Genomic DNA, 13,116 nt, shown 5'->3' with positions numbered 1-13,116 from the left:
CCTAATCATAATCATCATAAATAATTAAATAAAATCAAAGTGAATAATAAGCAAAAAGATTTTAGTGCATAGGAGAGTAATTCACAAAATTAATTTGAGTAATAATTGTTGATCCATAATTGAGAATTAACATTGCAATAATTATGTTATGTTTCTAACATTAATTGATTGGAGATAAATTTAAATTCAGAATCAATATTTACATGAACATCTACACCTACTTCAACACTATAAATAAACCATCATCCACATGACCACAACTAATACTACAATTATGTTTTGGTCGTGACTGGAATTGGGAGGATGATTGTGGCTAGAATAGGGAGAAGAATATTTCTGAGAGTTTAGATCTTTATACCGTGCGATCTGGGGAAGATGAATCAAGAAATGTGGCAGTACACATGAAGAAAAAGCTGAGGATAAAAATCATACCTTGCTTCTGAACCTGGGGCTTCAATTCTTGGAGTTGTTCTTTCTTGGAAGCAGAGGTAACTGTTAGCCGTAGCTCATGAACGCGAACACTACTGGAAATTATGAAATTTCTGACCACCTGAAAATGATCTTAAATTAAGTTGATACCAAAAAGTCTAAAAAGTGGTCGAAAATAACAACAAAGGTTTTTCCGGATACTAAAAGTGGTCGGAACAAGGCTTTCGACATGATTTAAGATCTCTTTCAGGTGGTCGGAAATTCCATAATTTCCAGTAGTGGAAGAAGAAGAAACAGCTTACGTAAAATGACTATTTTGCCCTCATGAATAAAAAATTTAAAAAGATTTAAGTTTTTCCGACCAATTTTCACCGGTGATTTGGCCGGAAGGACCAAATCTGCTAAAAAAAGCATAGTTAAACGACTAAATCGTTAGGTTTAAAAGTCATGGAGCAAAATTAACACGCCCCCTATAGTCATAAGACCAAAAATATAATTTGCTCATTTGTTAAATTAATAATAGTCCATGCACCGCACGAGACACTTACTAATGAGAATTAAAGTTGTTATTTTGAGATCTAATTTTGAGTGGGGGCCCACTTTTAAGTTGGATTGGGTTAAACTGAATTCACGCTCTCCTAAAGGGTTATATATAATAATAATAATAATAATAATAATAATAATAATAATAATAATAATAATAATAATTAAATAAGAAATTGATGACTTTCTAAATTTTTGAGAAAACTTTTAAATATCTTTTATTTTATATTGAAAAGAGACATGAGTTTGTACTAGAATAAATAGTTAAACATAATATAACTATTTAAGAGATTTGAACTACCTAACATAGACGCTATATCTTGCATGCGTGGAGTTACAAATAGAATCCCAAAATAAGGGTTTGCTCAAACTCTCAAATTGTGAGTCCATTTTCATATTTTATTGTAAACTGGAATTACTCTGATATTATTCAAAACAAAATGGTACCACATCATCATCTAAAAAGCTACCAATATGCAGTCACCAATAATGGCACTTTTATGACCACAATCCCACCTACAAGTGAGCTGACTCAATATGTGGACATGCTCTCATGCTTATCATCTCTTCGCTTGTGTCTAACATTTTTTGTTTGCTCTAATACAAAATTATTCGGAGTAATTTTTTATTTTTTTTTTAAAAGATTGATTGTCAATTCTTTTCCATAAAATTTTAATTTTATTTTTCTTAAAATATTTTCCATGAACCATATAAGACCTTACTTCAGTTACTCCGTATAATAATAATCTCAAATTTTTTTAAACATAAAGTGATATCAGCTTTCAGTCATGACATTTTAAGTACCAACTATATTTTACTCTTGCTAGTACCATTATTGGTATTTGGTGAAGCGCTGACTTGAAGTCAACCAGGCATGGGTCTACTACCATGTGGATAATTGAAAAATGAAAAACAAGAACACTGACTGGCAGACTGCAATGGCTTCTTTCGTTTGTTGATTTCTGACATGTTTCCATCAAAATAAAATTTACATAGCTTTTAAAGGATAATTTTGGCCTTTGTCTTAACCAACCAACCGACTCTTTGAGTAATGGGAATTCTGGGTTTCTCCTTCTTTGTTCTTGGGCTGCTCAACACAGTTATTGCACAGTCAAATATCACAGACCCTAATGAAGGTTCTTCTCTCTCTCATCATTACATGACTCAATATAATCTGGTTAAATGCACTTGTTTTTCGTAGACAATAAGGATACTTATTTAAGGTTTTTGGGTGTTTTTTGTTTTTTGTTTGGTTTGTCAGTGGTTGCTATTAACAAGATAATTGATCACTGGAATTTGAGAAGCAAGGTGAACCTCAGCAGTTTTGAGCCTTGCGACAAAAATGCTTCTTGGGCACCATTAGAGGCTAATCCCAGGATTGCTTGTGATTGTTCCGGCACTTTCTGCCACATTAATCGCTTGTCAGTTCATTCCTTGTTCTTATTTTTTTCCTTTTCTTGATGATTTTGTGCTAATTAAGAATGTTTTTCGCATGCTCATATTGCCCAGGAAAATATATGGCTTAGATATTGTTGGTGAAATTCCTAAAGAACTGTTTGTGCTTAAAGAAATGATGGACTTGTAAGCCATCCTTCTTTTTTATGGTTTTTAGTTTTCTTTTTGGATGGTGAGATTTCTGAATTCGTTTGAATTTGTTTTAGGAATTTGGCTCAGAATGTATTGAATGGCTCTGTCCCACCTGAAATCGGGCAGTTAACAAAGATGAAATGGCTGTATATATAATTCTTTCTTAACATTTGATTTGATATTAGTTTTTCTATATGGATATAAATTTTAAAGAACCAATTTTCATGTTTTCTTGGTTATCAGGAGTTTCGGCACTAACAATCTCACTGGTCCAATTCCTCCCGAGATAGGAAATCTCAGTATTTTGATTACTTTGTAAGTAATATTGTCTTAAAGAGATTGATCTATTACTCTGTATAAATTGCGGTTTTCACATTCAATTCTCCAGAAGTTTTGCCACAAACAATATGAATGGACCCTTGCCACCGGAACTAGGAAACTTAACGACCTTGGAAGAGATGTAAGAGCAACTCTTCCTTCAGTACCATTCGATTTTATTTAATCTTTCCGGTTAAGTTGACGCGTTTTATGATTACTCAGGTATATTGATAGCAACAGACTGACTGGACCGATCCCCGAAGAGCTTTCGAAATTGAAAAATCTCAGGGTTTTGTAAGCACTATAGTGTAACCTGTTATCCTTTAAACATGATTAGATCTCATTTCCCCGTTTTGGAGAAATTAATATGGAATGTATGTCCTGTTTCAGATGGGCGTCTTCTAATAATTTTACGGGAAAGCTTCCTGAATTCCTTGGAAGCCTGACAGATCTCGCAGTCCTGTATGCTTAAACTCTGTGTTTTATCTTTCTGAAATTAACTTCCTGGTGTTTTATGCGTGACATTTATATATTCGATCAACACTTCTAACTATTATATTGTTCTCCGATCCTTTCTTGATTTTCATTTTAAGTAATGTCCTAATTAACAAAATTTCGATGTGCCATTGTTAACAACAGGAGACTGGAGGGAACGCTTCTTGAAGGCCCAATCCCGAAAAGCTATGGTGCACTAATGAAGCTAGATGATTTGTAAGGAATATCGTTTTTAGTATCAAACAAACAAAATGTTGAATATTTTCCTTTCTTTTTTCATGTTAGTTTCGTAATTACCAATATTTTGCCCCATAATTGCTCTCCGTTTGTCTCTTTTCTTCGTTCTTTTTTTCGCAGGAGAATTGGCGATATCAATAATGCAGATTCTTCTCTGAATTTCATTGAGAATGTGTCCAGTATTTCTATATTGTATGACCTTTAATCATTTGACGACGATTATTTTCTTGTCAAATCCGTTTCTAGTTCTATTTATGGTAGTCGATAGCTAACGCACTAAATGAATTTTACGTCTTTTTCACATGTAGATCATTAAGAAATTGCCGGATAGCTGGCCAACTTCCAGAATGGTTTAGTAAATTCTCTAATTTGAAAATCTTGTAAGCTTCTTTCCAAACCGTCATTTTCTTTGTTGGTTTTAATCCATTTTATTCATATATTATAGTAAGAATGTAAATGGTTCTATTCTGAGTTCTTTCTTTTGTTGAAGGGACTTGAGCTTCAATAAGTTGACGGGTGAAATACCAAACTCATATAAAGACTTTGACTCGTTAGAGTACTTGTAAGATCTCTTCTCTCTGACTTCACAAAATAATGTTACTTGCAGAGGAAATTAAAGACATCGCTATTTTTTATATTTACGGATAAATATGAATCATGTGCATCATAGGTACCTTGGAAGCAATAACTTGAGCGGGGAGCTACCCGCAAACATCATAACTGACACGCTTTTCTTGTATGTCCTGTCTGGATTTAGCCAAGAATTTACATTTGTATATATATATTTTTGAGCTTTTCTTCTGTTGTGTGGTTGAAACCGAGGATTTTAACGAGAAAACAGTGCTAAAGTTGTACCTTGTTGCCTTTTTCTATTGACCGAAGTGCTAAAGTTGTACCTTGTTGCCTTTTTCTATTGATCGGTTCTTGCCTCAGAGATATCTCGTTCAATCAAATCTCTGGAACTATACCTGCCAATAAGTCATATATTTCACTGTGAGCCTACTCCTACGACCCTCAACTTTCTAGAATTTTATGGATCGAGATGCCTCCATATATTAAACATATATTTTTTTCTTTTTTTTCAGAAATGCTGTTGGCACTTTGATCACTAGCGAAAAAGGGTCACGTCCGCGCAGGTTAGTGACAGCAATTCATAGCTTAATTGGGTATTTGGTTTATTTTGTTTTAGTGCGCTTTTGTTGATGGAATATGCAATCTGAGCAGATCATTAAATGTTTAAACGTGGATAATAGATTATGACTTCTTGTTGAGCATATAACTATTAATGTGCAATCCAACTATCAGCTTAGACTTTTAGTTGAGATGGAGCACATGTTTCAATTCTTCTTACCTTTCTATGCAAAACTTTGATGATAGCGTTTTCTTGACGAAAAATTCGGTGTGCACTAAGAAAGCTTCAAGTAAGTATACACTAAAATTTTGCATCAAGAAAGAGACGATCGAACTAGTGGATGATTGCTTAACGGAACCATTTTGTCCATTGCAGCTTCACTTTCGATTAAATGTGGTGGAAATCAAATAGTAACTGTGGATGGGATTCAGTTTGATGATGACTCAGAGATGCTCGGCCCAGCCTCGTTCTACATGAGCTCGAACAAGCAGTGGGCAGTGAGCAGTTCTGGAATATTCATTAACAACCCGAATGGACAGAACTATACAGCTCATTCGTTTTCTCAGATCCCGAACACTTTAGACTCTGAACTCTACAAAACAGCCCGGATATCCCCGAGCTCATTGAGGTATTATGGTGTTGGGTTAAAGAAAGGCATATACCGAGTCGAGCTTCATTTTGCTGAGATACAAATGGATGATATTAAGGACTCTTGGAAAGGCCTTGGGAGGCGCTATTTCGACGTTTCCATTCAGGTATGGCAAACTATGAAGTAATAGTAGTAGTATAGTAGTAATAGTTTTTTGTTAGACCACGAGGTGTCCTGAGCAGACCCTAACTGTAGAAGGCACCTTTAAGCCCATACCACACTCAGACTAGTCTCCATTCGCACCGGGCCGGCCCAATTAAGTGGCAAAGTGCTGACCAGATTGGTTTTTCCTTACGAGAGGGGGTTCAAACTCCTGACCTCTCTTAAGGGACAAAACTGCACAGCCACTCACGCCAACCAAGCTGGTTAGTACAGTAGTAGTAGTTAGTAACATTTGGTGCATGCTTCTAGCTGTTTGGTATCCATTATCCAATGCTCATATATATGATCTGCTGAAGGGTGAAAGAGTTCTTCGAGATTTCAACGTTAAACAAGAGGCCGGGGGATCTAAGCGGGCACTAGTGAAGAAGTTCAAGGCGAACGTGACAAACAACGTGTTGGACATTCACTTTTTCTGGGCTGGGAAGGGCACCTGCTGCATTCCAGTCCAAAGCACATTTGGCCCTATAGTTTCAGCCATCCATGTTGTTCAAGGTTCTTGAAACCGCGCCTCTTTCGATAAATAGATGCTCGGATTCACTATTCACTACCTGAATGTGCGCTTTAACTCAATTTTGCAGAGGTCAATTTAGATGATTCTTCAGACGGTAGTGACAAGAAACGCGTCGGAAAGATTATTGGAATCACGCTTGGATCTGCAGCAGGAGTGCTCATAATTTGTTCCATTTTCTATGTGTGGTGGACAAAGAAAAAATCTCCAACCTACAAGGGATTCTAACTTGATTCAACAACAAAACTTCCTTCTTCTTCCAAATACTGCCTACTGAACCAGTGAGCTAAGCTCGTGTCCGCACCTTCTTCCTAAGCCTATATATGTAACCTCTCTCAGATCTTTAATTAATTAGGCCATGAATTGAAAGACCCTTACTCTTCTTTCTATCATAATGTATATTAATTGCATATAAATTAGCCAATAAGTGTGTAAGCTGTAACTGTATTTGGAGTTTGGATTTGTAGTCAAACTTGTCCTATGCTCGTGGCTATGTTTGGCAACCATAGCTGAAAAGTTGGTTGATAGATGAAAATGGCTTGCTTAGCAATCATAACTGAAAAGCTGGTTGATAGTTGAAAATTAAAAAATTGTAAGTTAGAAACTAAAAGTTGAGAGCCAATAAGCTAGCTAGCTTATCAGATTGTGGTTAATATCTAATGTAAATCTAAAAACATAATAAAGCTAAATCCAAGTTATGTCCTTAATTTATGTTCATTTTTTGTATGTTAATAAAAGTATATATTTTACTTTAAATGTTATACATTTCAATTTTATTGGACAAAATTGTCCCTACTAAACTAACCATTTAAATCATAATTTTTAATTATTTATATTTATTAATTTTTTTAATATTGGACATGAATTTTCAGTCATCAAACGCATACAAAATGCTAGTTAAGTTGATAAATGCGAAAGACAAAAATGGACATTATTATAGACTTTATATGTATTCAAATTTAAATAGGTATACATATTGCAGTTTAATATTTTAACATAAAATATAGTATAATTGTTAAGTTCTAACAAATATAATTATAAAAAGAAAAAAAAAAGATACTCCCACATGGAAGGTTGTGGGTTAGAGCCTCAATGGATGCGCTATTTACTCTCTGTGCTTCAGTAGATTGAAAAAATAGTTATGAACAGATACTGCATTGTAATAGAGTTAATAGTATTCAAAAAACAATGGCAAAAACTTGTGTGAACCCGTGAGAAGGTTTGGAGCTTTGATTGATGAGGTCAAAGATCCAAACCATTAATCAAAGATTTGACACATTAATGGGGTCGGATCTTTTAGCTTCAACTTCTCTGGAAATTCACATCACTATTTATAATTGCAGTATAACACTTAAAAATTGAAAAATGTTGTTGCAGAAGATCTCATTGAATCGTGGAGAGACATTAAATTAATCTTGCCTGATGATTCTTCTGATATCTAACCAATTCTATTTGAATAAAACTCCAACAGCTTGTTTGACCTCAGGAATAATTAATCTAATGGAGCTCATATTGTAGTCCAAACATGATTGTATTCTTTACTTCCAAGAAGAACAAATAGGCTTCACTGTCCTATTTCATTATGCATTATTTAATAGCTTTTCATTTATGCAGTTGATAGTACTAATTCCCGGATGTCGGTTGCATGTACTAGATGTATATATGTGATGTATGAATGTAAGAACAATATAGTAGTGGACAAGAAGATATGGAAGAAGGGGTATTTTATTCATGTTGTGTTCTTCTTCTGCATTAGAGAGAAATGGGAGGATATCTCTTAGAGAGAGAGTGTCGAGAGAATAAATGGAGTCCCACCCCTTACTTAGAGGGCTTTTAGCCCTTTTATATGCATGGTGGCGGGTTTGACTCACCACCTCTAACTTTGACCTGTGGACCGGGTTTTGATGCCGTTTGACCCCAACCAGACTATAAACGAGCCCATAGACGTACATGTGGTCGGTACCGAGGGATATATCCTATCAAGAGCTCCCCAGTCTGTGCCCTGACGATGAGCTAACGAGGAAGGGTTCGGGCTGGAAAAACTAGTTACACGGTCTGTGACATGCACCGGTTGCCTCGTTAAAAACCTTAAGCTGATAAAAAATTCAGTGGGAAAAAATTCAGCCCAGGAAAAAAGAGCACAACTTTAAGCGCAGTCTAGTGGACCAAAAGGGAGCGCCCGACCTAGTAGTCGGACTTGCAACGCAATTTGCGAGATCACACGTGGGAATGCTCTTCCCAATGCCCTTTACTCGGGCTAACTGATTGCGACTGGTTCGAGCTCGGTCGAATGAAAAGATCTCTCTTAACTGTTTGCGATTGGCTAGCTTCTGGTGACTGTATTTAGTCACTACGATATGTTTTTGAGGACCAAAAATTTAGACTGATCGGGGTGCACTCGGTTTATGAACCAAGGGTCCCAAGCGAAGGGATACCACGAGGCCTGAAGGTCCAACGATAGTGAGATGCGTTTTGACAACGATAATTAGCTGAATGGGGAGTGTGTTCCCTTTTATGCTCAGTTTATGAACCAAGAGCCCCCAAGCGAAGGGGTCGCTAAGAGACCCGATGGTCTAACGATCATGAGACTAGGAAAGTCTTTTTGATCGAGAAATGACGACGAGAGCGGGAAAGTCGGTCAACTTAAGAAGCGCTTCGGTAAACGAGCTAAGTCGGTCTACTTGGGAAGTGCTTTTGGTGAAATGAACGAGATTTGAACGATGAACGAGCCAAGCGCTTTGGTGAAACGAATGCAATTCGGCCGATGAACGATTCGGTCTATTCGAACGACGAGCGAGCTAAACGCTTTGGTGAAACGAACGTGATTCGATCAATCCACTCGGTTTATGAACCGAGGGTCCCAAGCGAAGGGATACCACGAGGCCTGAAGGTCCAACGATAGCGAGATGCGTTTTGACAACGATAATTAGCTGAATGGGGAGTGTGTTCCCTTTTATGCTTAGTTTATGAACCAAGAGCCCCCAAGCGAAGGGGTCGCTAAGAGACCCGATGGTCTAACGATCATGAGACTAGGAAAGTCTTTTTGATCGAGAAATGACGACGAGAGCGGGAAAGTCGGTCAACTTAAGAAGCGCTTCGGTAAACGAGCTAAGTCGGTCTACTCGGGAAGTGCTTTTGGTGAAATGAACGAGATTTGAACGATGAACGAGCCAAGCGCTTTGGTGAAACGAACGCAATTCGACCGATGAACGATTCGGTCTATTCGAACGACGAGCGAGCTAAACGCTTTGGTGAAACGAACGTGATTCGATCAATCCACTCGGTTTATGAACCGAGGGTCCCAAGCGAAGGGATACCACGAGGCCTGAAGGTCCAACGATAGCGAGATGCGTTTTGACAACGATAATTAGCTGAATGGGGAGTGTGTTCCCTTTTATGCTCAGTTTATGAACCAAGAGCCCCCAAGCGAAGGGGTCGCTAAGAGACCCGAGGGTTTAACGATCATGAGACTAGGAAAGTCTTTTTGATCGAGAAATGACGACGAGAGCGGGAAAGTCGGTCAACTTAAGAAGCGCTTCGGTAAACGAGTTAAGTCGGTCTACTCGGGAAGTGCTTTTGGTGAAACGAACGAGATTCGAACAATGAGCGAGCCAAGCGCTTTGGTGAAATGAACGCGATTCGACCGATGAACGATTCGGTCTATTCGAACGCTGAGCGAGCTAAGCGCTTTGGTGAAACGAACGCGATTCGATCAATCCACTCGGGAAAACTAAGAAGTGAAAGAGCGAGGTACGAACGAGCTACTCTACCGATGCGGCAGCCCCCCCCCCCCCCCCAACTCCCTTAGGTGCGAGAATCGTCAACATAAGGGAGTAGATATGATAGGTTCTCTAGTATGTCTTGCTAACTTTGATTGCGATCGGGAGATGACCCGACCGGGACCGTAGTGCGAGTGCACCAGGCTACACCCACAACATCGATGACCGGGAAATGACTCGACCGAGCTTGAAGTATCGGTACACTACCGATCGACTTGCCTAATTTATAGGATTTTCGAAATTTTACGAATTTTAAACCAACCGATCGATTGATCGGACCTCTAGCGGGGTAGAGGTTTTACGCGTTACCGATCAAGTGATCGGGGTTTTTAAACACGACCAAGCGATTAAAGGATGGGATGCCCGACCGCACGGGCTCAACTGCCTACCTTGTAGGTCTTAACGCCGAGATACGATCTCAGGCTAACTGGGCCGGTGGTGGCAATGCCAACCTAACCGGTCTAAGAAATGCCTACCTCGTAGGACTTTAAAGAAGAGATACGATCTCGGTGCTAACTGGACAGGTGGTGGCAATGTCGACCTAACCGGACTTAGAGCGCCTGTGGCGGCGAAGCCAACCTAACTGGTCTTTGAAACGCCGGTGGTGGCAAGGCCAACCTACTTGGTCTTAGAACGCCAATGGCGGCGAAGCCAACCTAACTGGTCTTTGAAACACCAGTGGTGGCAAGGCCAACCTAACCAGTTAAAAAGATGCCTAACTTGTAGGGTTTGAAACCGAGATGGGATCTCGAACTGACCAAGCCGGTGGTGGCCATGCCGACCTAACCGGATTTGGAAACATAATTGAAATTGAAGCTAAAGGAACCTCGTCAGCTTCGATCTTGGTACGATAAAAGTTTAAGCGACATTACTGGTCGTTGAGCTATCACCCTCACCTGTGTTACCGGACAAGTTTAAGCGACATTGTGGTCGTCGGGCTGTCGCCCTCATCGGTTGGGACTGGAAAAATTCTCACTGCCGTTACCAGACAAGTTTAAGCGACATTATGGTCGTCGGGCTTTCGCTCTCATCGGTTGGGGCCAGACAAGTTTAAGCGGCATTGTGGTCGTCGGGCTATCGCCCTAATCGGTTGGGGCTGGAAAAATTCTCACCGGTGTTACCGGACAAGTTTAAGCGGCATTGTGGTCGTCGAGCTGTCGCCCTCATCGACTAGTGACCGGAAAAAGCTGAAAAAGTTTAACGACATTGCGGTCGTAAACCGGAGGTGGCGTGACCGACTTGACCGAGCTTAGAGTGCCGGTGGTGAAAATACCAACCTAATAAGGCTTATTACAATTAACTCCTATTACAATTTGTAACTTACACAATTTGCAATCTAGCCTATATAATTTTCTAAAACTACTCTAAATATATAGAATTTAGAATTGGACCTACGCATTATACAATTTGGGAATTACAAAGTGTGACAAAATTCCACACTGCAATTTACTATGCTACACATCTACATGTGTCAATTCAGTAATTCCACTTGCTTGGTTTCCGCATCACCGCCATATGCAACCAATAGCAACAAGATTTGCTACTTTTATTATTATTTCACTTTTTCCTTTTGCTTTCCTTGTTAAGACTTAGTCTAGGCCTGATATATTAATTTCATTATATTTATTTTTATCTTGTGGCTTAGTTTTTATCTTGTGGTTTAGCTTTTACCTGCTCCCTATTTCTTTGCTCTGTAAAGCTTATTTAAAGCTTGTTCCCGTTTAATGCAATTCAAGTGTTCTTCACTCTCACATGGTATCAGAGTCATCTCTCTAGCGAGCTTTTTTTTTCTTCCTCCCTTTCTCCTAATCTCATTAGCAATGGCTGCTGCTACCCAACCCACTATCACTCACATTTCCGCCCCTACCCACTTCCCAATCAAACTCACTTCCACGAATTTTCTAATTTGGAAGAAACAAATAGAATCTACACTCATAGGTCTTGACCTTGTGGGTTATATCACTGGTTCCCCTCCCGCTCCGGCTAAATTCTCTGATCAAACACAGACTGTGTTGAATCCTGCGTACAAGGCTTGGTTCAGACAAGACCAAACTGTCTTGAGTGCAATCCTAGGCAGTCTCTCAGACACCTTACAACCAGTCATTTCATCCGCGACTTCTGCATGCGACGCCTGGGCACGGCTATCCACCAGTTGTGCCGCTGCCTCTCGGGGTCGCATAGTTTCGCTTAAAACGAAGTTAGCAAAGAACCCTAAAGCCAACCGGTCCATTGACTCGTACATGAGGGATATGCGAGCCATTGCCGACGATTTGGCTCTTGCCCAAAGCTCTGTTACAGAAGAAGATCTTGTGGTTCATATATTCACGCAACTTGGCGATGAATATAACTCCATAGTTGTTGCTCTTCGCGTCAGGACGGAGGCCATCTCGTACAGTGAATTGCATGATGTCCTCACTGATTACGAACGAATATTACAGGATAACGAAGCTGCCTCGACTGTTCATATGCCTACTGCGAACGCTACACAACGGCGGTCCTATAGCCCTGCTGACACTCAGTCTTACAATTCCAATCGCCGTGGCAGAGGTGGTTCCGTCTCCTCTAATGGGCGACAAAACCAGGTAAGGAACAATGGCAACCGTACTGCACGATATTGCAACTACTGCGACTATCCCGGGCATGACACTAAATTCTTCCGGAAGCTTGCCAAATTCCTGAAGGAAAATAATGTGACGGTGCTTGAGCCGCAGAACACTGGGCGTCAATCTCCTACCATCCACTCGACGTCTACTACTGCGCAGCCCACTCAACTGTGGCTCATGGACTCAGGCGCCTCACATCACACTGTGAATGACGCCATGGCTCTACACACGTTAGCTGACTACAGAGGGCCTGACGAGATAATCCTTGGTAATGGTAAGTCGCTTCGTATTTCACATACTGGGTCGGTTTCGTTACCTTCAAATTCTCGGTCTATTAGTTTGTCAGATGTGTTGTGTGTTCCAAGTCTTCAAAAGAATCTAATTTCCGTGTCTAAACTCTGTAAGACTAACTCCGTTTCTGTTGAATTTTTTGACACACATTTTGTTGTCAAGGATCGACAGTCGGGAGCTCCTCTCGTGCAGGGTCCGGTCGTGAATGATGTTTACAGTCTTCCTGTTCAACGGTCTCAAATTAATGTCACTACCATGTCTTCATTGTCAAAGTGACATCATCAGTTTGGCCACCCAAATTCTAAAGTTTTAGCCTGCATTCTTCGACATAATAATGTAAGCTTTAAGCCTGAACAACTTAAGAAATTTTCGTGTAATTCGTG

At 39.6% G+C, this 13,116-nt stretch overlaps 1 protein-coding gene and 1 long non-coding RNA gene across 3 annotated transcripts; one reads left to right on the top strand and one right to left on the bottom strand.

The window, feature by feature from the left end:
* The first annotated feature begins 1,867 nt into the window (after nt 1-1,867).
* On the top strand, nt 1,868-6,563 carry LOC109159493 (probable LRR receptor-like serine/threonine-protein kinase At1g56140). Of its 2 annotated transcripts, XM_019307601.1 has the most exons (20): nt 1,868-2,108; nt 2,234-2,393; nt 2,482-2,553; nt 2,634-2,705; nt 2,803-2,874; nt 2,948-3,019; nt 3,100-3,171; nt 3,268-3,339; nt 3,517-3,588; nt 3,730-3,801; nt 3,918-3,989; nt 4,100-4,171; nt 4,280-4,345; nt 4,543-4,602; nt 4,695-4,745; nt 4,987-5,030; nt 5,117-5,496; nt 5,849-6,044; nt 6,131-6,307; nt 6,365-6,563. In XM_019307601.1, exons 1-19 carry the CDS (start codon nt 2,024-2,026, stop codon nt 6,286-6,288), a joined length of 1,920 nt encoding a protein of 639 aa, XP_019163146.1. In that variant the 5' UTR covers nt 1,868-2,023; the 3' UTR covers nt 6,289-6,307; nt 6,365-6,563. The 2 variants fall into 2 exon arrangements, with proteins under 2 accessions (XP_019163146.1, XP_019163145.1); XM_019307600.1 differs by having other exon boundaries at nt 6,131-6,563.
* On the bottom strand, nt 4,394-4,583 carry LOC109159494. The gene is made up of 2 exons (XR_002050587.1): nt 4,506-4,583; nt 4,394-4,464 (listed from the first exon to the last, which is right to left on the bottom strand). It is a non-coding gene; the product is annotated as an uncharacterized LOC109159494 (long non-coding RNA).
* Nucleotides 6,564-13,116: the final 6,553 nt, after the last annotated feature.

Source organism: Ipomoea nil, unplaced genomic scaffold (genome assembly GCF_001879475.1).
Source record: "Ipomoea nil cultivar Tokyo-kokei standard unplaced genomic scaffold, Asagao_1.1 scaffold2827, whole genome shotgun sequence".
NCBI classification, from domain to species: Eukaryota; Viridiplantae; Streptophyta; class Magnoliopsida; order Solanales; family Convolvulaceae; genus Ipomoea; species Ipomoea nil.
The sequence above is the reverse complement of the archived record's forward strand: the minus strand, read 5'-3'. Positions and strand labels throughout refer to the sequence as shown.

Bases quoted from the DNA above. Each gene is read 5' to 3' on its own strand.
- LOC109159493 (XM_019307601.1), top strand. From the start codon at position 2,024: ATGGGAATTCTGGGTTTCTCCTTCTTTGTTCTTGGGCTGCTCAACACA. The intron at 3,990-4,099 runs GTAAGCTTCTTT...CTTTTGTTGAAG, and splicing joins TTCTCTAATTTGAAAATCTT to GGACTTGAGCTTCAATAAGT. The intron at 4,346-4,542 runs GTATGTCCTGTC...TTCTTGCCTCAG, and splicing joins ATAACTGACACGCTTTTCTT to AGATATCTCGTTCAATCAAA.